At 37.5% G+C, this 25518-nt stretch overlaps 1 protein-coding gene across 1 annotated transcript; it reads right to left on the bottom strand.

Annotated features, from left to right (window-relative positions):
- Nucleotides 1-8414: 8414 nt before the first annotated feature.
- Nucleotides 8415-9356, bottom strand: LOC125166270 (putative olfactory receptor 2B3). The gene has a single exon (XM_047860116.1). It carries the CDS (start codon nucleotides 9354-9356, stop codon nucleotides 8415-8417), a length of 942 nt encoding a protein of 313 aa, XP_047716072.1.
- Nucleotides 9357-25518: the final 16162 nt, after the last annotated feature.

Raw genomic sequence — 25518 nt, 5'->3', positions numbered from 1 at the left:
TGCAAATACAAAAATCCGTCCATCTCATTTTCCCAGCCAATGAATTTGGGGAAGTGTTCCCTTCATGTGCTCCTCTCCCTCTCACCTTTATCCCAAACCATGGCTCCCTCTCTTATGCAGCATCCATGATCCATTTCTCCCACAAAAAATCGCTCCACACTTCTTACCTTCCTCCATGTGACCTCTTCTCTCCCTCTAGCTGTGGAGTTTTTTTTCTCAGTCCTCAGGTCAATTCCTGAATATTCAGAATGATTTGATAGTTATATATTTGTGTTTAAGGGATAAGATGAGTAGGGTCCTCCTACTATGCTGCCATGTTAGCTCCCCAACCTAGTTTTATGGATTTCTTATATTATGTGTTTAGTATGATTGTTCTTCTTCCCACACTAGACATTAAATTCTGTGAAAGCAGAAACTGTGCCTATCTTTTTCACTAATTACTACTCAGTAATTATCAAAATCCATTTTTATAGTAGATGATTGATATATGTTAGGAAAATAAAGCCCTATAACATCCTGCTTTTTGATGTGCACTTATCCCAGGAAAGCAGACAAATTTTAGGTGTCATTAAGGCAGTGTGTGTGATATTTTTTATTCTAGTTTTATTGAGATATAATTAATTTACAGTATTTCATAAGTTTAAGGTATATGGCATTATAACTTCACTTACATATATTGCAAAATAATTACCACAGTAAGTTTAGTTAACATCCATCATCTCATATATATTAAACAAAAAAACAAACTAAAAGCTTTTTACTTGTAATGAGAACTTTTAGGATGTATTCTCTTCATAACTCTCAAATATACTACACAACAGTGTTAACTGTAGTCACCATGTTGTACATTACACGCCGAGGAGTTATTTATCTTATAACTAAGTTTGTTATCTTATAACTAAAAGTTTTGACCACTTTCATTCAATTCCCTGGTATTAATTGCAGAATTTACATTTATGTAAGTCTAATAGTTATTTCCCTATCAATTGTTTAAAATATGATTCAAATTTAGACTATTATGATTCTAAGATAGTATTGGTAGGGAACAATTAAACATCAATGGAAAAATCTTCAAGGAAAAAAGAAACAACACTAGTTTTGTATTATTAGACTTTTTTTCTGACAGTCGAGTAATTATATGGTGCAATTTAAAAATAGCCCAACTATGGAAAGAGCCCAAATGTCCATCAAATGATGAATGGATAAAGATGTGAGATGCACACACACATACACACACACACGCACATATATATATATATATATATATATATATATATATATACACACACACACACACACACACACACACACAAATACATACACACATACAGTGGAATATTAATCAGCCATCAATAAAGAGAAAAAAAGAAAACTTGCCATTTGAATGATGTGACTAGAACCAGAATATATAATGCTAGGCAAAACCAATCAGAGAAAGACAAATATATAATTTCACTCATTTGTGGAATTTAAGAAACAAGAATGACAACTATATGGGAAGTGGAGAAGAGAAGAAAGGGAAATAAACAATAAGAGTCTCCTAATGATAAAGAACAAACTGAGGGCTGATGGAGGGAAGTGGGTGGTGGAATGGGATATATGGATGATGGGTATTAAGGAGGGCACCTGTTATGAACCCTGGGTGTTGTATGTGAGTGATGAATCCATTGAATTCTACTTCTGAGACCAATATTGCACTTTATATTAACTAACTGAAATACCAAAAAATAAATTGAATAATAAAAATGCAGAAAAAATATGAATACTAGAATACAAATGTCCTGATATCCTACCATGTATCTTAACAAACAAACTTGTTAGTGATTTTATTTCTAGTACTTTATTACATATGTAGGTATATAAAACATGAGGGTCACATTCCCAATATAGGTTTATTTTCTGACTTTTCCTGCTGCCTACCTGCAAGCATTCCTCCATAACGTTATTATGGAAAAGAAATGGCCAATAACATATTAATAAAGAAGCTGAAAATTACTTTGACTAAAACCAATAAAGATTTACATCTTTGCTCTTGTTTGAAGCCCCTTGAATACTGGCTGTGGGCTTTGTTCTCCATTAGGGATCCAAGTTGTTAGATTAGACACTATGCAAAATATTCTAAATTGTTGTGATAAAAAGAAATAAATTTTGCAAAACACACAGTAGCTCTTCAAATTTCTTCCCAGAAGTTTAGAAATTGGTTTAACTCACACTTATTACCAAAGCTAGTTACAGACCATAACCTAGTCCACTGTATGAGAAAACTGTAATTCTACCAAATGGCCAGAAGGAAGAAGGAAACCAAAAATTTGTGGTCAGGGTTAAAGTCTCTTGCCTCAGAGATCTGCGAACTGAATAGATAGTTGTGTGTTCTCCACATGCTCAAAATTTAATAGGTAGAACTGGAAGAAGGTGCCCAGTATAAACACTTCCATTCAGAAAGAGAAAATTCAGAGATAGAATTCACAAGTCTAGAAATTCTGAAAACTACTGGGCAGTTGTGAAGAGTTCCACCCATCAGTAAGGAAATGTTTTCATATGTTCTTCATAACTGTTGGCTCTACTCTTTCTGAGGTCCCTTATCCTGTGTATAAATCTGAAGAGAACAACTGAGAATTTCAGCTTACTTCCCACTTAATGAAGGTTGGAGTCCAGGGATTATTTTAAGTCTCAAACAGTCAGAAGCTTCTTGAATCCATATTCATGCTTTACTTGGTGGTATAAATCTCTCTAAAATGTAGTCAGATTTTCATGTATTTGATTTCAGTGTGTTCCACGCTCCAATGGCCACATCTGCAGTTGTAGTCAAGACATGGCTTTCTCTGTATGTCTAGTCATAGGCATATGCAGCCTGTTAGACTTCATTGGGATAAACTTATTCTCTTTTCACTTTCCCCTTGGTCTCCTTTCCTGGAGCCAGTTATTTCAACTGAAAGGGTATATTTGGAGCTATTTTAATACACTCAGAAAGTTTAATAACAGCTACTTGCTACATTCTTAAATCAGTTATTATCACTAGAGATTATATTTCAAGCGGACTTTGTGGGGTGCCTGGGTGGCTCAGTCAGTTAAGCGTTCAACTTTGGTTCAGGTCATGATCTCGCAGTTTGTGAGTTAAAGCCCCACATTGGGCTCTGTGCTGACAGCTCAGAGCCTGGAGCCTGTTTCAGAGTCTGCTTCTCCTTCTCTCTCTGCCCCTCCTGCCTTGCACTCTGTCTCTCTGTCAAAAATAAATAAACATTAAAGAAATTAATTGGACTTTGTTTCTCAAAGAATGTCTTCACATTATATATTACTATCTGGCACTAAAAGGTTATTTGTCTTTTCTAACCTATCAAGTTCTTGAATTGTTAATTATCTTATTTTCACATGAAAACAAATATTGTTTCTGAGTTTTTCAGGAATATCTTGTCAAATGTATCCAATAGTAATAAATAATGCTTTTCACCCTTTTTAGAATTACAATCATTGCATTCCTTATCCACCTTTCAAATTATTGCAGGTGATACTTTCACCATTTCTTTTTTTTTTTTTTACTCTATAACATGAACCACTGTGGTTCCAATCTTTAGTAACAGTGCCCTCACCATCTGCCACCTGAACTTTATGCTAATGTCTCCTATTTTCATTTTTTCCCCCTTAACATCAAAACCCCATTACTGGTGTCAATTTCTATACTCAGGATAAGCTACATTATAATGTAGAAACAAGAAACTCAGAGATCTCACTGCTATTAAATAACAAAGGTTTATTTCTCATTCATGCTACTTTGTCTTGAGACAAAGTATTATCCCCTCAATCTAGATGGGTATCCATATTATCCCCTCAATCTAGAATATAACAGACAGAAAACTCTCTCTGGAACATTCCTTGTTGTGATTGGCAGGAGGATGGAGGTTATGGCAGGGTGTGCACCAGATCTTAAAGTCATCATCAGAAAGTGACTCACATAATTTCTACTCACATTTTATTGGTAAAGCAAATTAAAAATCCTGAACTACATTCAAAGAACTGGGAAGTACAATTTTACCATTTGCCAAGGGGGTGGGAGGAAATCAAATATATATGAGCATCTCTAGTTTATATCATGTATGAAAAATATTTCTGAAATATTCAAGGAAATAAAAAACGATAACTTGATAATATTTCTGCCTCTAAAATTGGCAAATTTCTAAAAAGATAAAATTTCCCCGATTTAGCAAAAGGTCATGAAGCAATTATTTTCATTTACTAAATACAATGCAAGTGGGAAAATGGAATGCTATAAAATTTCTGTAGAGAACTTTGGCAATATCTATTAATTCTTGGGTCTTCTAAGTAATTTGTAATTTGACTCAATAATACTCAAAATAGAAATTCTATTTCTAAGCTGACATATGGACACATATTTCTTGTTCAGAAAGTGTAGAATTCCTTGTAGTAGTAATTAGAGTGATCAAAATACAAATGTTCAACAATAGAGAAAAGGTTAAATTCATTTTAACATGCCTCCATTGTGAAATTCACTGTGCAGCTAATTAAGTTATATTTTATAGAATCCTGGTATAGTCTTGGGATACAAAGCACATGAAAATAAGAAAAAGAAGGAGCACCTGTGTGACTCAGGTGTTTAGTATCCAGCTTCAGCTCAGGTCATGATTTCATAGTTTGTGAGTTTGAGCCCCATGTTAGGCTCTGTGCTGACAGCTCAGAGCCTGGAGCCTTCTTCGGATTCTGTGTCCCCATCTCTCTCTGCCCCTTCCCTGCTTGTTCATTCTCTCTCTCTGTCTCTCTCTCTCTCTCTCTGTCTCTCTCTCTCTCTCTCTCTCTCTTTCACAAAAATAAATATTTTTAAAAATTTAAAAGAATAAGAAAAAATATAAATCTCCATTAATAGGAAAGAGGAATAAAGTAATACACCAAGAAAGATGAGCTTTGTATACTGTAAATTTAAGGATGGATTTTCCCCCCATAAAACCACTTTTCTAAACTATAGGCAATGCATTTATTTTTAAAATAGAAAAGACTATTAATGAGCATATGTGGGTAATTTCATTTTCATTTTTACAGGGAAATACAATTTCTTTAGGCTTTGAGAATTTAAGCTTATATCCCACCATGGACTTTTTTACAACCAGGGTCCCTGGCCCTAGAGGACTTCACATCTCTGAAAATTCTCTTTACAGAATAAGTGAAAACTGCATATAAGTTGAAATTACCCAGGTTTTGATAACTTGGTGTTTTAATTTTCTGCCTTCAGAACTAAGTGCTGTGAATGTTTTGTTGAGCAAACCAAACTTTGTTCTTACTCTCATGGAGCTTACAGGTTAGCAGTAGGTGCAGACATTATTATGTGATCACTAAAAAGTAAAAATGCCACAAGCAGGAGAGGCACATGATGAGTAAATTTGTGGGTATTTGACTGACTCAGGGATATTAAAAAAAAAGATTCCCTAGATAAAGGGTGAGGTCTGAACAATTAGGAGCTAGGTAAAGATCTGTGGGAAGAGTATTCCATGAAGAAGAATTGGTATGCTCAGATGTCCTGTGCTTTACAGAAATAGGATAACTGCAAGGGACAGAGCGGTCTGCAAGGCAGGGAGTGAAATTTGTCTCTATCTAGTGAGCAACAGAAAGCCACTGATGATCTATAGTGCAAGTGGGGAGAGTGGAATAATTGTATTTGCACTTGGAATGAGCACTCTGGCTGAATTTTCTTTTTTTTTTAAGTTTTAATTTAATCTGCAGTTAGTTAACATACAGTGTAATATCAGTTTCAGGTGTCAAATACAGTGAATTGACACTTCCATACAATACCCAGTTCTCATAACAGTAATTGCCCTCCTTAATTCCCATTATGTATTGAGCCCATCCCTCCACCTCCTCTCTAGTAACGACCGGTGTGTTCTCTATAGTTAAGAGTCAGCTTCTCGGTTTGCCTCTGTCTCTCTTTGTGTCCCTTTGCTCATTTATTTCTTAAATTCCACATATGAATGATCATGTTATTTGTCTTTTTCTGACTGACTTATTTTGCTTAGCATAATCTCTTGCTCCATTCTTGTCACTGCAAATAGCAAGATATTCTTTTTTGTGGATGAGTAATATTGCTGTGTGTGTGTGTGTGTGTGTGTGTGTGTGTGTGTGTGTGATCAATACCGCTTGAGCTATAAAGCCATATAAAATGAGAATCAATGTCACTGGAATTAGCAGAATTAATACACTAAAGAAAAAGAGCTCAGACTCAATTACATATATATACACACACACACACACACACACATATATATATATTCATACATATTTATGTATACATGTGCATAAATATGTATGAATATATGTATGTATGTATGTATGTATGTATACCATCCTGTATGTGTGTGTGTGTGTGTGTGTGTGTGTGTGTGTGTGTGTGTATTCTGAATACATTTCGCAGGGAATTAAAAATCAAAACTACAATGAGCTATCACCTCACAGCTGTCAGAATGGCGAAAATCAACAACACAAGAAACAACAGGTGTTGGCGAGGATGTGGAGAAAGGGGAACCTTCTTGCACTGTTGGTGGCTATATTTTCTAAAGTGCATTATAGAGCATCAGGAGGAATCTATACAGGTGAATTGGATAATCAGCAAGCCTAGGTGAAGGATGGTGTAGTAGAAGTGTGAAAAAGGAAGCCATGGAGAGATGGAAGGTAGCAAAGAGAAATGATTGGATGTCTTAGTAATGGTTTCTATATGGAAAATGATGGAGGCTATGGTGTACAATAGGATCCATTGTTTCTGATTTGCACACGTAGACAATAGGTGACTGCCTTCAGTAAAATAGTGAGCTTTAGAAGAGGTCTTTATCTCAAAAGAAGAGAAGATGTTTGCCCTAGATGTGTTGAGTTGGAAATACTTATCACATACTCAACAATAGAAGACAATGGATATAGTGGTTTGGAAATTTTAAAAAGGTACATGTATGACAAATGTAATTGTTTTCATTTCTCTTTCCATCTTAAATTTCTTCTTATTTTTTTTTGAGAAAAGCAACTTTTTAAACACCATACATTTAAAGTTGTTCCCTTTCCCATTTATTTGAAATGCCACATAAACATTATATAACAGCCATATTCTGTACATATGTTTGCAGTTATTTTTGACTGATGCTGCATCTTCTATGCTGAAATTATTCTGATTTGCTAACTGGATACACCCTAAACTTTTCAGACAACATTTCCCGGTTCAATTTATGGTTGTGGTTTTTTTTACTCCATATTTTAGTACTATTAAACTAAATTTATTTAATATGAAAATATTATCTGACTTTAAGGGCATTTTCTTCAATAGAATATTTTTTCAGGAGGAAATGTTGATCATTTTTCCTATGATCTAGAGATATCTAATGAAAATAAACATTTATTGAGTGACAGCCCAATGAATGAATTAATTCAGATCACTGTTAGAAAAAAGATTACTGTTAACATTTCTACAAATAATTAGCATGATAATTTAGAGAAGTTCCCTCATGCTTATGGCAGAACTTGAGACAAATCAGGATTTGAACAAAGGAGAAAAAAAAAAGAGAAATTCTATTGCTGGGGAATAGAAGGATGAATTAAAAATGGAGCAGGAAAGGGGTGCCTGGGTGTCTCAGTCGGTTAAGCATCCACCTTCGGCTCAGGTCATGATGTCACGATTAGTGGATTTGAGCACAATGTCTTGAGCCCCACCTCAGTCTCTATGCTGCCAGCTCAGAGCCTGGAGCCTGCTTCAGATTCTGTGTTTCCCTCCCTGCCCCTCCCTCACTTGTGCTCGCTTTCTCTCTCTCTCTCTCTCTGTCTCTCTCCCTCCCTCCCTCCCTCCCTCTCTCTCCCTCTCTCTCCCTCTCTCTCTCTAAAATAAATAACCACTAAAAAAAAAAAAAGAATAGAGCAGGAAATGAAGCTCAGCTGACATTTCAAGTCTCTAGTATGAGATGTGCATACCTAACTAGTTGGAGCCCACTAGATTGGAGGCAGTCTACACAGAGCAAGCAGCTCTGGAAGGAGCACACAGTGGATTTATCAAGGGATGTGAGGGTGAAGTGACTGAGGCCTTCGTGCTGATGGGAAATTTTTGGCTTGAGATCATAGTCTATTTAATGATAAAGGTGTAGAAATCACAAACTAAGATGGTAGACAAAGTGATACTAGAACAGATCGTATATAAACAGGAAGATCAACCATCCAAGTATCCTCAAGGAACAGAGTGCATCGGGGGAACTTCTGGAAAGCAATGAAATTTTTAACTTAGAAAAGGTATCTCAGTGTTGCCTTTGAACAGAGGAGGACATTTCTAACTGTGGGGAGAATTCAATGAAATCACAAGAGCCTGGAAAGTAGGAAAATCAGTTCAAATGTTATCACCACTTGCAAGGATAGAAACTCGGAGGACTCTCATCACAATGGGCTACTTACTTCTTACAGAAAAAGATTTTTGGCATCACCCTCTTGAAGGCCTCCTTCATATCTTTATTTCTAAGACTGTAGATAAGGGGGTTCAACATGGGTGTAATGATCCCATAGAAGAGGGAAACCATCTTTCCCCAGTCCTTAGAGGTGGATGAAGGTGGTTGTAGATACATGTAGATGCCTGTACCAAAAAAGAGAGACACTACAACCATGTGGGACCCACATGTCCCAAAAGCTTTTCGTCGTCCTTCTGCTGACCTGATTCTCAACACTGCTTGAGCTATAAAGCCATAGGAAATGAGGATCAATGTCACTGGAATTAGCAGAATTAATACACTAAAGAAAAAGAGCTCAGACTCAATAGGCTTTGTGTCAGCACACGACAACTTGAGAAGGGCAGGCACCTCACAGAAAAAGTGGTCCACTTCCTGGCGACCACAACGTGGCATGTTAAGGGTCAAGGAAGACTGCAACACTGAATTACCAAAGCCAGTGAACCACGAGAAGGCTACCACCCTTACGCAGAACCAATGATTCATAATAACTACATAGTGCAGGGGTTTGCAGACTGCCACATATCTGTCAAAGGACATGACAGCCAGGAGGAGACACTCAGTAGCTCCCAGGGCCAGGAAGATGATGAGCTGTGCCACACAGCCACCGTAGCTGATGGTCTTTTTGTTGCGACAAATATTTGTCAACATATGAGGGACTGTGCTTGTGGTATAGCACAGATCTAAGATGGAGAGATTAGTGAGGAAGAAATACATGGGTGTATGAAGTTTGGGATCCAGAATGCACACCATCATGATGGACACATTGCCAAAGATGGTGAATGTATATGATATTAATAGAAGCACAAACAGGGGCATCTGTAGCCAGGGCCTGTCTGAGAAGCCAAGTAGTATAAACTCTCTTGTGGAGCTCTCATTAGCCCAATTCATGATGACTCATTTATATTTCTTCCTAAAAATATAAAAAAGAGAAGTAGTAGATAATTATTGAATACTCTTATTGAAACTGAAATAACTTAGGTTAATTATAATGAATGATTCAACACCAAACATAATTGATAGTAATCATAAACTACTATAAATTTATAGTTTGTGAAATATAATATGATTCTCTTAAATTAAAAATAGAACTACCCTATGACCCAGCAATAGCACTGCTAGGAATTTACCCAAGGGATACAGGAGTACTGATGCATAGGGGCACATATACACCAATGTTTATAGCAGCACCTTCAACAATAGCCAAATTATGGAAAGAACCTGAATGTCCATCAACTGATGAATGGATAAAGAAGACGTGGTTTATATATACAATGGAATACTACTTGGCAATGAGAAAGAATGAAATCTGGCCATTTGTAGCAATGTTCATGGAACTGGAGGGTATTATGCTAAGTGAAATAAGTCAGGTGGAGAAAGACAGATACCATATGTTTTCACTCCTATGTGGATCCTGAGAAACTTAATAGAAGACTATGGGGAAAGGGAAGAGGGGGGAAAGTTACAAACAGAGAGGGAGGGAGGCAAACCATAAAGGAGTCTCAAATACAGTGAGCAAACTGAGGGTTGATGGGGGGTTGGGAGAGGGAAAAGTGGGTGATGGGCATTGGGAGAGCACTTGGTGTGAGCACTGGGTGTAGTATGGAAGCCAATTAACAATAAATTATACATATATATATAGTACAAATATATATAAATATAAACATATTGTTGTGTTTTAGCATATTGTCTGTCTTAGCAGCTATGTTTAACTTACTTTATGAAGTAAATCATTACTTTTGAATGACAAAGTATATAAACTTATATACATGGAACACACACAATTGTAAATGCCTAAGACATTTCAATTTTTCTCTGTTTTGTTATGTGTACACAAAGTATCTTCAGGTGTCCGTTATATTCTGTTGTATAATATAGTGATTGGCATTTCCACACATGAGCTCATCAAAACAGGTGCACTCCTTAGTCCCCATATCAGATTATCACCTGATTAATCATTGCTTCACTGACATGTGGCAGACACGAGAAAATCCACATTTTATTGCTGTTATGACTCAGTGAGCACGAATACTCTGCATACCCAGTAGTGGTGAAACCAAGACTCAAAGTCAGGATCTGAAGGCCATTCTTTTTTCTATGTCGTATATCCCTCCGAGTATACAGAGAACACAGCAAGACTGATTGAAGACCACATGGCAGTGCTTATATGCCAACAGAACAGCAAGAATGAAATAGTCAAGTTGATTTTCCTCAGTGTGTGGAGGTTATCAGTTAAGTAGTGATACAATCCAAGTGCACCTAAGTTTCTCAATCCACCCTGTGTTTTTAAATGCAGGGTCTTTAATAGGACTTACAGCATTGAAATTTATAAGCATAAACATAGTGAGTGCTGCTAGACAGAGAACAGGGCACTGTAAAGGAGGGTAACGTGGGAAGGAGAGACCTACCTCAGACTGGGTGGAACAGCTTTTACAGTAGGAGAAGCACGGCCACTGTGCACCTGCAGCAGCTTGAGGAGAGAAGGTGTGAAGAATTTAACTCCTTCCATTATATGTGGGTTAAATTTCAGCGTTTTAGCTACAGATGCACATTATTCCTTGGCAATTAACAGCAATACACCTTTGTGGAAAAATGCATAGGAAATGAGATATGACTTTGGTTTACATGCAAATTTGAATTTTTCACAGGAAAAATTATGATACATAAAGATAAAAGATAAATGCAAGATGGAAAAAAATGTGTGGTGATTATGGCAAAAATGATGACTATCTTAAAACATACAGAATTGTTATATAATAATTATGAGACAAGACCAGAAATCCAATTAAAAGTGAGCAATTGACTTAAGTGAGCAATTGAGGAAGAAAAAAAATAAAGCAAATTTAAAAAGAGAAAAGATATATGATTTTTCTATCAATAAGAAACAGAAATCAAAATAACCAGGAAATGTCACATGTCTAATCATTTGGTAACGTTAGAAAAAATCACCTTTAAAAGTTAGCTGTTAGGAACACAGTCTCTGGATGTACCACCTGCCTGCATTTATTCTGAGCTGTGTGATTATGAGTGCAGTGTGAACATCCTTGCGCCACATTTAGAACAAATCGCTCTACTGATAGTAAGAGGTCCTGTGAAGTCAAATGAGGCAGTCCACACGTCAGAAGTCAGGACGGTGCTGGGGACAGCAAGCTTCACTGAGTGTGAGTTTCTCATCACTTGGAGTATCACTGAAATCCATCATTAACACTAATCATTAACGTCATGATGGGCCATTGTCTTGGCTTGGTGCGGATAGCAGAAGAACAGACAACCAAATTACTGTTGGTTGTGCCAATGCTTATTGTAAGTTCATAATTTTATAATGTGAAATTATTAAACATATATGTCACTTTTTCTTTGCTTCTACCATAATACTGAGAACATGGTTTCCAGTAAATGGAAGTCAAGTCAATGGTTAATAGCAGGTACTGGCTTACCTGAAGGGTATGGGTCATAAGAGGACTCTACTCAGCAGCTGTATTTTCTCCAATTTTCACGTGTTCTGCTCTACCCACGTGTCATATGTCATTGTGATCTGCTCATTCCAATTTCTCTTTTCCGTTATCAGAAAAATGGACTCACCTCTTGACAAGCACACATTCATTTTGCGGTCATCTTACCTCTTTCCTATTCATATATCCTGCAGTAATGAAGAGAAACCTTAAATGCCACTAATTCTTTCTTTCTTTCTTTCTTTCTTTCTTTCTTTCTTTCTTTCTTTCTTTCTTTCTTTCTTTTGCTTAAAAACATCCTACTGACAGTTCTAATGCATGGAGATAAGATGGTCAAAGATGCATTCTGAAGGATGAAATGATAACCAAGGTTGTTTGAATCACTGAAAATAGTTGACATCTATTTTAAGGTTCCTAGGAAACAAACTGAACAGTAATTACTTAGCCAGAGACAAGAACATGGGTGAAGTGAGCAAGGGACATCACTTAGAGTCCTGCTGCACTCGACACTCACCTTCCTTCCAAGTGTCAGAGAGATACCCCTGTCTTTCTGTGTGCATGTTTCAGAGAAGGTTGATAAATGCAGAGCCTCTTTAAGCTGTCAACCCTTGTGACATTCTTATTCAGTGACCTGTTCCCCACAGATTGGAATGATATTAGCACGGAACCTGGGCTGCATAATGAACAGAGAACATGAGAACATTCCTTAGGATGAAATAAAAATGGATTATAGTATGTGTTCAGTCACTGGGGTATATGTTTGATTGACACTGGCTCTGCTCACCACATTCCTAGCAGAGTTTACAGTGGGAAGCTGATTTCATAGATATCTACAACATCAGCAGAGCCCTTTAAGAAAGGGCTACCTATTCCCACATTGCCTCGTCCTCTATCTTGGCCCTAGGGATTCCAGGGTCCCTCCAGTTTAATTGGTCATTGTGTCCAGAGAGGAAATAATGAACTCTATTCCCAACTGCACTGGCAGGGTAACCCAGGCACACAGGTGGTTCACAAATGTTAAAGCTAGGGGGAAGATGCTAGACATGAAACTTAAACCACGAATAATGAGTTTAGAGATGTTTACTCAGGACAGCACAAGGCTAAATGAACTTATAGCCCAAATTCCGTTAAATGGTCTCATGGCCAAAGAGTGAGCCCACACTTCGCGTTTATGGAAAGAAGTGTTCCTATTGTTCCTTGAAATTTGTATGCAGGTGTTTAGACTACACCTGCTAGGGATATGCAGCTTAAATAATTGTATCAAACAAATTCAACACATGTAAATTTTCATCTGGAAGTTTAAGGTTGGCATGAATTCACCAGGGCAGAGCTAGTAGAAATGATGGGGGATTGCAACAGAATAGATTTTGAGGATAAGTTGATTTCTGCAATTAATAATTTAATATGTGCCCACCTAAGATTTTGGAAAAATAAAGAAAACTGAAATTGCATTGAGCACCAGCTTAGATATACCCTAAAATCACTTGCTAGGATTTTACTATATTTATTTTCACTTATTTTTATTTTGTGTATAACGCATTTTATGAATTATAAAATCATATATAGAGAATATAGTCATTATTTATATTATAAGAGTTTCTTTTTTATTAAATATTAAACCAGCACAGTTGGCATATACTCTTATATGCATTTCAGGTGTATAATATAGTAATTCAATAATTCTGTACATTACTAAGCACCCTGCAGGATCATTGTATTCTTTTTTTTTTTTAATTTCTTTTAAAGTTTACTTATTCTCGAGAGAGAGACAGAGACAGAGTGTGAATGGAAGAGGGTCAGAGACAGAGGGAGACACAGAATCTGAAGCAGGCTCCAGGCTGTGAGCTGTCAGCCCAGAGCCCAATGCGGGGCTCGAAATCACAAACTGTGAGGTCACGACCTGAGCTGAAGTCGGACGCTTAACCGATTGAGCCACCCAGGTGCCCCAGGATCATTGTCTTCTTAATCCCCTTTTCCTATTTCATCCATCCTTCCCACAACCTACCCCTGGTAACCAATAGGTTGGTCTCTATAGTTAAGAGGCCGCTTCTTGGTTTTCCTCTCTTTTTCCCCCCCTTAAATTCATTTTTTTTTTGTTTCTTAAATTCCACATATGAATGAAATCATATGGTATTTGTCTTTCTTAGACTGGCTTATTTCACTTAGCATTATACTCTCTAGCTCCATCCATGTCGTTGCAAATAACAAGATTTCTTTCTTTTTGATTCCTGAGTAATATTCCATTATATATAAATATCACTTCTTTCTCCATTCATTAGTTGACAGACACTTGGGCTGTTTACATAGTTGGCTAGTGTTGATAATGCTGCTGTAAATACTGGGGTGCCTGTGCCCATTCAATTCTGTATTTTTTTATCCTTTGGGTAAATACCAGGCAGAGCAATTGCTGAATTGTTGTGTAGTTCTATTTGTAACTTTTTGAGGAATGTCTGTACTATTCCTCAGAGTGCCTGCACCAGTTTGCATTCCCACCAACAGTGCAAGAGGGTTCCCCTTTCTCCACATCCTCACCAACATTTATTGTTGCCTGAGTGGTTAATTTTAGCCATTCTGACAGGTGTGGGGTGGTATCTCATCATGGTTTTGATTTGCATTTCCCTGATGATAAGTGATTTTGAGCATCTTTTCTTCTTAATTTGAAATTTATTGTCAAATTGGTTTCCATACAACACCCAGTGCTCATCCCAAAAGGTGCCCTCTTCAATACCCATCACCCACCCTCCCCTCCCTCCCACCCTCAATCAACCCTCAGTTTGTTCTCAGTTTTTAAAAGTCTCTTATGCTTTGGCTCTCTCCCTCTTTAACCTCTTTTTTTTCTTCCCCTCCCCCCATGGTCTTCTGTTAAGTTTCTCAGGATCCACACAGGAGTGAAAACATATGGTATCTGTCTTTCTCTGTATGGCTTATTTCACTTAGCATCACACTCTACAGTTCCATCCACGTTGCTACAAAATGCCATATTTCATTCTTTCTCATTGCCATGTAGTACTCCATTGTGTATATAAACCACAATTTCTTTATCCATTCATCAGTTGATGGACATTTAGGCCCTTTCCATAATTTGGCTATTGTTGAAAGTGCTGCTATAAACATTGGGGTACAAGTGCCCCTATGCATAAGCACTCCTGTATCCCTTAGGTAAATTCCTAGTAGTACTATCGCTGGGTCATAGGGTAGATCTATTTTTAATTTTTTTATATAAGATTTTTTTTAACGTTTATTTATTTTTGGGACAGAGAGAGACAGAGCATGAATGGGGGAGGGGCAGAGAGAGAGGGAGACACAGAATCGGAAACAGGCTCCAGGCTCTGAGCCATCAGCCCAGAGCCTGACGCGGGGCTCGAACTCACGGACCGCGAGATCGTGACCTGGCTGAAGTCGGACGCTTAACCGACTGCGCCACCCAGGCGCCCCTATTTTTAATTTTTTGAGAAAGCTCTACACTGCTTTCCAGAGTGGCTGCACCAGTTTGCATTCCTACCAACAGTGCAAGAGGGTTCCCATTTCTCCACCAATCTCCAGCATCTATAGTCTCCTGATTTGTTCATTTTAGCCACTCTAGCTTCGGGTACTATCTGAGTGTGGTTTTGATTTGTATTTCCCTGATGAGGAGCGACGTTGAGCATCTTTTCATGTGCCTGTTGGCCATCTGGAAGTCTTCTTTAGAAAAGTGACTATTCATGTTTCCTGCCCATTTCTTTACTGGATTATTTGTTTTTCAGGTATGGCGTTTGGTGACTTCTTTATAGATTTTGGATACTAGCCTTTTGCCCGATATGTAATTTGCAAATATCTTTTCCCATTCCGTTGGTTGCCTTTTAGTTTTGTTGATTGTTTCCTTTGTAGTGCAGAAGCGTTTTATCTTCATGAGGTCCCAATAGTTCATTTTTGTTTTTAATTCCCTTACCTTCGGAGATGTGTCAAGTAAAAAATTGCTGCACCTGAGGTCAGAGAGGTTCTTTCCTGCTTTCTCCTCTAGGGTTTTGAATTTTTCCTGTCTCACATTCAGGTCCTTCATCCATTTTGAGTTTATTTTTGTGAATGGTGTAAGAAAGTGGTCTAGTTTTATTCTTCTGCATGTTGCTGTCTAGTTCTGCCAGCACCATTTGTTAAAGAGACTGTCTTTTATCCATTAGATATTCTTTCCTGCTTTGTCAAAGATTAGTTGGTCATACTGTTGTGGGTCTAGTTCTTGGGTTTCTATTCTATTACATTGGTCTATGTGTCTGTTTTTGTGCCAATACCATGCTGTCTTGATGATTACAGCTTTGTAGTAGAGGCTAAATTCTGGGATTGTGATGCCTCCCACTTTGAGCTTCTTCTTCAATATTACTTCAGCTATTTGGGGTCTTTTGTGGTTCCATACAAATTTTGGGATTGCTTGTTCTAGATTTGAGAAGACTGCTGGTGCAATTTTGATTGGGATTGCATTGAATGTGTAGACAGCTTTGGGTAGTATTGACATTTTGACGATATTTATTCTTCCAATCCATGAGCATGGAATGTTTTTCCATTTCTTTCTATCTTCTTCAATTTCCTTCATAAACTTTCTATATTTTTCAGCATACAGATCTTTTACATCTTTGGTTAGGTTTATTCCTAGGTATTTTATGGTTCTTGGTGCAATTGTGAATGAGGTCTGTTTATTTATTTGTTTTTCTTGCTTTATTATGTATAAAAATGCAACTGATTTCTGTTCATTGATTTTGTATCCTATGACTTTGCTGAATTCATATATCAGTTCTAGTAGACTTTATGTTGTCTATTGGGTTTTCTATGTATAATATGTCATCTTCAAAAAGTGAAAGCTTGACTTCATCACTGCCAATTTGGTTGCCTTTGATTTCCTTTTGTTGTCTGATTGCTGATGCTAGAAACTCCAACCCTATGTTAAACAACAGTGGTGAAAGTGGACATCCCTGTCATGTTCCTGATCTCAGGGAGAAAGCTCTCAGTTTTTCCCCACTGAGGATGATATTAGCTGTGGGTTTTTCATAAATGGCTTTTATGATGCTTAAGTATGTTCCTTCTATCCCGACTTTCTTGAGGGTTTTTTATTATGAAAACTTGTTGAATTTTGTCACATGTTTTTCTGCAACAATTGAAAGGATCATATTTTTTTTCTTTTCTTTTATTAATGTGATGTATCACATTGATTGATTTGCAAATGTTGAACCAGCCCTGCAGCCCAAGAATGAATCCCACTTGATAATGGTGAATAATTCTTTTTATATGCTGTTGAATTCGATTTGCTAGTATCTTTTTGAATATTTTTGCATTGATATTCATCACGAATATTGGCCTGTAGTTCTCTTTTTTTGCTGGGTCTCTGTCTGGTTTGAGAATCAAAGTAATGCTGGCTTCATAGGATGAGTCTGGAACTTTTCCTTTGCTTCTATTTTTTGGAACACTTGAGAAGGATAAGTATTATCTGTTCTTTAAATGTCTGATAGAATTCCCCAGGGAAGCCATCTTGTCCTGTACTCTTATTTGTTGGGAAATTTTTGATAACTGATTCAATTTCTTCGCTGGTTATGGGTCTGTTCAAGTTTTCTGTTTCTTCCTGTTTGAGTTTTGGAAGTGTGTGGGTGCTTAGAAATTTGTCCATTTCTTCCAGGTTGTCCAGTTTGTTGGCATATAGTTTTCCATAATATTCCCTGATAATTGCTTGTATTTCTGAGGGATTGGTTGTAATGATTCCATTTTACATTTATGGTTTTATCTATTTGGGTCCTCTCCCTTTTCTTTTTGAGAAGCCTGGCTAGAGGTTTGTCAATTTTGTTTATTTTTTCAAAAAACTAACTCTTGGTTCCTTTGATCTGCTCTATACTTTTTTTAGATTCTATATTGTTTATTTCTGCTCTGATCCTTAATATTTCTCTTCTTCTGCTGGGTTTGGGATATCTTTGCTGTTTTGCTTCTGTGTCCTTTAGGTGTGCTGTTAGATTTTGTATTTGGGATTTTTCTTGTTTCTTGATATAGTCCTAGATTGCAATGTATTTTCCTCTCAGGACTGCCTTTGCTGCGTCCCAAAGCGTTTGGATTGTTGTAGTTTCATTTTTATTTGTTTCCATATATTTTTAAATTTCTTCTCTAATTGCCTGGTTGACCCACTCATTCGTTAATAAGGTGTTCTTTAACCTCCATGCTTTTGGAGGTTTTCCAGACTTTTTTCTGTGGTTGATTTCAAGCTTCATAGCATTGTGGTCTGAAAGTATGCATGGTATAATTTCAATTCTGGTAAACTTATGAAGGGCTGTTTTGTGACCCAGTATATGATCTATCTTGGAGAATGTTCCATGTGCACTCGAGAAGAAAGTATATTCTGTTGCTTTGGGATGCAGAGTTCTAAATATATCTGTCAAGTCCATCTGATCCAATGTGTCATTCAGGGCCCTTGTTTCTTTATTGACCGTGTGTCTAGACGATCTATCCATTTCTGTAAGTCCCCTGCATTTACCACATGCTTATCAATAAGGTTGCTTATGTTTGTGAGTAATTATTTTATATATTTGGGGGCTCCCGTATTCAGTGCATAGACATTTATAATTGTTTGCTCTTCCTGATGGATAGACCCTCTAATGATTATATAATGCCCTTCTTCATCTCTTGTTACAGCCTTTAATTTAAAGTCTAGTTTGTCTGATACAAGTATGGCTACTCCAGCTTTCTTTTGACTTCCAGTAGCATGATAGATAGTTCTCCATCCCCTCACGTTCAATCTGAAGGTGTCCTCAGGTCTTAAATGAATCTCTTGTAGACAGCATATAGATGGGTCTCGTTTTTTTATCCATTCTGATACCCTATGTCTTCTGGTTGGTGCATTTAGTCCATTTACATTCAGTGTTATTATAGAAAGATATGGGTTTAGAGTCATTGTGATGTCTGTAGGTTTCATGCTTGTAGTGATGTCTCTGGTACTTTGTGGTCCTTGAAACATTTCACTCACAGAATCCCCCTTATGATCTCTTTTAGGCCTGGTTTAGTGGTGATGAATTCCTTGAGTTTCTGTTTGTTTGGGAAGACCTTTATCTCTCCTTGTATTTTGAATGATAAGCTTGCTAGATAAAGGATTCTCGGCTGCATATTTTTTCTGTTCATCACATTGAAGATTTCCTGCCATTCTTTTCTGGCCTGCCAAATTTCAGGAGATAGATCTGTCACTATTCTTATCAGTCTCCCTTTATATGTTAGAGCATGTTTATTCCTAGATGCTTTCAGAATTTTCTCTTTATCCTTGTGTTTTGCCAGTTTCACTATGATATGTCGTGCAGAAGATCGATTCAAGTTACATCTGAAGGGAGTTTTCTGTGCCTCTTGGATTTCAATGTCTTTTTCCTTCCCCAGATCAGGGAAGTTCTCAACTATGATTTGTTCAAGTCCACCTTCAGCCCCTTTCTCTCTCTTTTCCTCCTTTGAATCCCTATTATAAGGATATTGTTCTGTCTGATTGCATCACATAATTCTCTAATTCTCCCCTCATACTCCTGGATTACTTTTTATTTCTCTTTTTATCAGCTTCCTGTTTTTCCATAATTTTATCTTCTAGTTCACCTATTCCTCCTCTGCCTGTTCAATCCGAGCTGTGGTCTCCTCCATTTTATTTTGCACCTCATTTATAGCATTTTTTAGCTCCTCATGACTATATCCTATTTCCTTGATCTCTGTAGCAATAGATTCTCTGCTCTCCTCTATACATTTTTCAAGCCCAGCGATTAATTTTATGACTATTATTCTAAATTCTTGTTCCGTTATATTGCTTAAATCGTTTTTGATCAATTCGTTAGCTGTCGCTACTTCCTGGAATTTCTTTTGCGGAGAATTCCTCCATTTCATCATTTTGGGTATTCCCTGGGGTGGCTCCCAACTGCAGGGAACTTCCCCTGTACTGTCCAGAGTAACTTATGTTGGTGGGCAGGGCCACAGTCAGACCTGATGACTGTCCCCAGCCCACTGCTGGGGCCACAGTCAGACTGGTGTGTACCTTATCTTCCCCTCTTCCAGGGGCAGGACTCACTGTGGAGTGGTGTGTCCCCTGTCTGGGCTATTTGCACACTGCCAGATTTGTGGTGCTGCTTCATTGGTATCTAAGTATAAGCCAGGGTAGATCAGCAAGGTACACAGGGGTGGGAGGGGCATGCTTAGCTCCCTTTGCCATTGGTGGTCCTCTGTGGGAGGGGCCCTGCAGCACTGGGAGGGAGGCAGACCCATCAGAAGAATGGATCCACAGAAGCACAGTGGTGGGTGTTTGCGAGGTTCAAGCAAGTTCGGTGACAGAAACTGTTTCCCATTTGGGATTTTGGCTGGAGGATGGGAGAGGGAGATGGCACTTGCCAGCACCTTTGTTCCCTGCTGAGCTGAGCTCTGTCTCTCCGGGCTCAACAACTCTCCCTCCTGGTGTCCTCTCGCACTCCACATTCTCCAAGAGCAGAGATGTTGACTTTTAACATTCCAGATGTTAAGTTCCACTGGCTGTCAGAACTCGCGGAGTCCAGCCCCTCCACTTTTGCAAACCAGACTCTGGGGCTCTGCCTTGCTGGGCAGGCTGCCCCTCCACTGCCCTGGCTCCCTCTTGCCAGTCCGTGTAGTGTGCACCGCCTGTCCACCCATCCTACCCTCTTCTGTGGTCCTTTGTCTATGCTTGGTTCTGGAGAGTCCGTTCTGCTAGTCTTCTGGCAGTTTTCTGGGTTATTTAGGCAGATATGGGTTGAATCTAAGTGATCAGCAGGAAGCGGTGAACCCAGCATTCTCTTACACCACCATCTTCAAATGGAAAATTCACTGTCTTCATTATTATAACATTGTAATACAGTATAGCTTGAAATCTGGTATGGTGATGGCCCCTGCTTTCATTTTCTTTTTCAAGATTGCTTTGGCTATTCAGGGGCTTTTCTCGTTCCATACACATTTTAGGATTATTTTAGCTCTGTGAAGAATGCAGGTGTTATTTTGACAGGGATTTCATTCAGTATGTAGATTGCATTGGGTAGTATTGACATTTTCACAATATTTGTTCTTTCTATCCAGGAGCATGGAATCTTTTTCCATTTTTTTGTGTCTTCTTCAATTTCTTTCATAAGCTTTCTATAGTTTTCAGTGTATAGATTTTTCACCTCTTTGGTTAGATTTATTCCTAGGTATTTTATTTTTGTGTGTGTGTGTGTGTGCAACTGTAAATGGGATTGATTCCTTGGTTTCTCTTTCTGTCGCTTCATTGTTGGTGTATATAAATGCAAATTATTTCTGTGCATTGATTTTATATCCTGTAACTTTGTTAAATTCATGAATAAGTTCTAGCAGTTTTTTCGTGGAATCTTTAGGGTTTTCCTTATAGATTATCATGCCATCTGTGAAGAGTGAATGTTTGACCTCCTCCTGGCTGATTTGGATGCCTTTTATTTCTTTGTGTTGTCTGATTACAGAGGCGAAGATTTCCAATACTATGTTGAATAACAGTGGTGAGAGTGGACATCCCTGTCTCGTTCCTGACCTTAGGGGAAAAGCTCTCAGTTTTTCCCCATTGAGGATGATATTAGTGTTGGGTCATTCATATATGGCTTTTATGATCTCAAGGTATGCTCCTTCTATCCCTACTTTCTTGAGGGTTTTAATCAAGAAAGTATGCTGTCAAATGCTTACTCTGCATCTATTGTAAGGATCATGTAGTTCTTGTCCTTTATTTTATTGTTGGGATGAATCACATTGATTGTGTTGTGGATATTGAACCAGCCCTGCATCCCAGGTATAAATCCCTCTTGGTCATGGTGAATAATATTTTTAGTGTATTGTTGGATCCTGTTGGCTAGTATCTTGTTGAGGATTTTTCATCCATGATCATCAGGAAAATTGGTCTATAGTTCTCCTTCTTAGTGGGGGCTCTGTCTGGTTTTGGAATCAAGGTAATGCTGGCTTCTTAGAGTTTGGAAGTTTTCCTTCCATTTCTATTTTTTGGAACACCTTCAAGAGAATGGGTGGTAACTCTTCCTTAAAATGTTTGGTAGAATTCCCCTGGAAAGCCATGTGGCCCTGGACTCTTTTTTTTTTTTTTTGGCAGATTTTTGATTACTAATCCTATTTCTTTATTCATTATGGGTCTGTTCAAATTTTCTATATCTTCCTATTTCAGTTTTGGTAGTGTATATATTTCTAGGAATTTGTCCATTTCTTCAAGATTGCCTATTGTATTGGCATATAATTGATCATAATATTCTCTTATGATTGTTTTCATTTCTGCTGTTTTGGTTGTGATCTCTCCTCTTTCATTCTTGATTTTATTTATTTGGTTTGTTTTCTTTTTCTTTTTGATCAAACTGCCTAGTGGTTTATCTATTTTGTCAATCCTTTCAAAATACCAGCTTCCGGTTTCATTGATCTGTTCTATTTTGTTTTGTTTTTTGGTTTTGGTAGCATTTATTTCTGCTCTAATCTTTATTATTTCCTGTCCTCTGCTGGTTTGGCATTCTATTTTCTGTTCTTTTTCCAGCTCCTTAAAGCGTAAGGTTAGGTTGTGTATCTGAGATCTTCCTTCTTTAGAAAGTCCTGGATTGCTATACACTTTCCTCTTATGACCGCCTTTGCTTCGTCCCAGAGGTTTTGGGTTGTGATGTTACCATTTTCATTGGCTTCCATATATTTTTAATTTCTTCAGTCTCCAAGTATTTGTTTCCTTTCCAAATTTTTTCTTCTGGTTGATTTTCAGTGTCATAGCATTGTGGTCTGAAAATATGCACAGTATGATCTCGATCTTTTTGTACTTATTCGGGCTGATTTGTGTCCCAGTATATGGTCTATTCTAGAGAACATTTCATGTACAGTGGAGAAGAATGTATATTCTGCTTTAGGATGAAATGTTCTGAATATATCTGTTAAGTCCACATGGTCCACTGTGTCATTCAAAGCAATTGTTTTCTTGTGATTTTCTGTTTAGGTGATCTGTTCTTTGATGGAAGTGGGGTGTTGAATCTCCTACTATTATGGTATTATTATCAATGAGTTTCTTTATGTTTGTGATTAATTGATTTATATATTTGGCTCCTTTCACATTTGGAGACTAATGTTTACAATTGTTATGCCTTCTTGATAGATAACCCCTTAATTATGATATAATGCCCTTCCTCATCTCTTGTTACTGTCTTTATTTTAAAGTCTAGATTGTCTGATATAAGTATGGCTACTCCGGCTTTCTTTTGTTGACCATTAGCATGATAGATGGATCTCCATCCCCTTACATTCAATCTGAAGTGTTTTTATGTCTAAAGTGGGTCTCTTGTAAACAGCATATAGATGGATCTTGTTTTCTTATCCATTCTGTTACCCTGTGTCTTTTGATTAGAGAATTTAGTCCATTGATTTTTAGAGTGAGTACTGAAGGACATGAATTTATTGTCATTATGTTTATTGTAGAGTTGGGGTTTCTGGTGGTGTTCTCTGGTCCTCTGGTCCTTCTAGTCTCTCCTTTGCTCATTTATGATTTTATATATTTGGGTCCTCTCTCTTTTCTTTCTGAGATATCTGGTTAGGGGTTTATAAATTTGTTTATTTTATCAAAAACCAGCTCTTAGTTTCATTGATCTGTTCTACTGCTTTTTATTTTTCTCTTTCTTTCCTTCCTTCCTTCCTTCCTTCCTTTTTTCTTTCGTTTTGATTCTATACTGTTTATTTATGTTCTGATCTTTATTATTTCTCTTCTTCTACTGGCCTTGGGGTTTCCTTGCTGTTCTGCTTCTAGTTCTTTAGGTGTGCTGTTAGATTTTGCATTTGGGATTTTTCTTGTTTCTTGAGATAGGCCTGGATTGCAATGTATTTTCCTCTTAGGACTGCCTTTCCTACATCCCAAAGGGTTTGGATTGTTGTCTTTTCATTTTCATTTGTTTTCACATATTTTTAGATTTCTTCTTTAGTTGCCTGGTTGATCCATTCATTATTTAAGGATGTTTTGCCTTTGGAGGTTTTCCAAACCTTTTCCTGTGGTTGATTTCAAGTTCCATAGCATTATGATCTGAAAACGTGCATGGTGTGATCTCAATTGTTTTATATTTATTGAGGGATGTTTTGTGACCGAGTATGTAGTCTTACTTGGAAAATGTTCCATGTGCACTCGAGAAGATGTGTATTCTGTTGCTTTAGGATTAAAATCTCTGAATATATCTGTCAAGTCACGCTGACCCAGTGTATCATTCAGGGCTGTTTTTTATTTATTGATTTTATCTCTAGATGATCTGTCCATTGTTGAAAGTGGAGTATTAAAGTTCCCTGAATTTGCCACATTCTTACCAATAAAATTGCTTTTATTTGTGATTAATTGATTTATAAATTTGAGTACCATCCAATTGGAGACATAAACATTTATAATTGTTAGCTCTTCTTGTTGGATAGATATCATAGTTATGATATAATGCCCTTCTTCATCTCTTGTTACAGTTTTCAGTTTAAAATATAGTTTGTCTGTTATAAGTATGGCTAATCCAGCTTTCTTTTGACTTCCAGTAGCATGACAGATGGTTGTCCATTCCCTCACTTTCAATCTGAAGGTGTCCTCAGGTCTAAAATGGGTCTCTTGTAGATAGCAAATAGATGGGTCTTGTTTGTTTGTTTGTTTGTATCCATTCTGATACCCTATTTCTTTGGATTGTAGCATTTAGTCCATTTACATTCAGTGTTATTATTGAAAGATATGGGTTTAGAGTCATTTTGATATCTGTAGGTTTCATGCTTGTAGTGATATCTCTGGTCCTTTGTGGTCTTTGCAACACTCAACTCACAGAATCCCCCTTAGGATCTCTTGTAGGGCTGGTTTAGTGTTGATGAACTCCTTTAGTTTTTGTGTGTCTGGGAAAACTTTTATCTCTCCTTGTATTTTGAATGACAGGCTTGCTGGATAAAGGATCCTTGACTGCATACTTTTCCTGCTCATCATATTGAAGATTTCCCGCCATTCCTTTCTGGCCTGTCAAGTTTCAGTAGATAGGTCTGCTACTACCCTTATGTGTCTACCCTTGTAGGTTAAGGCCCATTTGTCCCTAGCTGCTTTCAAAATTCTCTCTTTATCTTTGTATTTTTCCAGTTTCACTATGATGTGTCATGCAGAAGATCAATTTCTGTTATGTCTGAAGGGAGTTCTCTGTGCCTCTGGATTTCAATGCCTCTTTCCTTCCCCAGATCGAGGAAGTTCTCAGCTATGATTTATTCAAATACACCCTCCACCCCTTTCTCCCTTCTTCTTCTGGAACTCCTTTGATATGTATATTATAATCTTTCATTGAATCACTTAGTTCTCTAATTCTCCCCTGCTGGTCTAGAATTTTTTTTTCTCTTTTTCACAGCTTCATCTCTTTCCCTAAGTTTATCTCCTATTTCACTTATTCTCCCCTCTGCCTCTTCAATCCTTGCTGTCACCGCCTCTAGTTTATTTTGCACCTCATTTACAGCATTTTTTTTTTACTGAATTATCACTTTTAGGATAAAAGTCATATCAAATATGGGTCTTCTTATGGATAGCTATTTTCGTGCTGCTGCTGCTGCTGCTGCTACTGCTACTGCTGCTGCCAGAGGGTTTTCTAGGATTCTTCCACTTGCTCTGC

This window comes from Prionailurus viverrinus, chromosome B2, assembly GCF_022837055.1.
Source record: "Prionailurus viverrinus isolate Anna chromosome B2, UM_Priviv_1.0, whole genome shotgun sequence".
NCBI lineage: Eukaryota > Metazoa > Chordata > Mammalia > Carnivora > Felidae > Prionailurus > Prionailurus viverrinus.
This window is presented reverse-complemented; position numbering and strand designations above follow the sequence as displayed.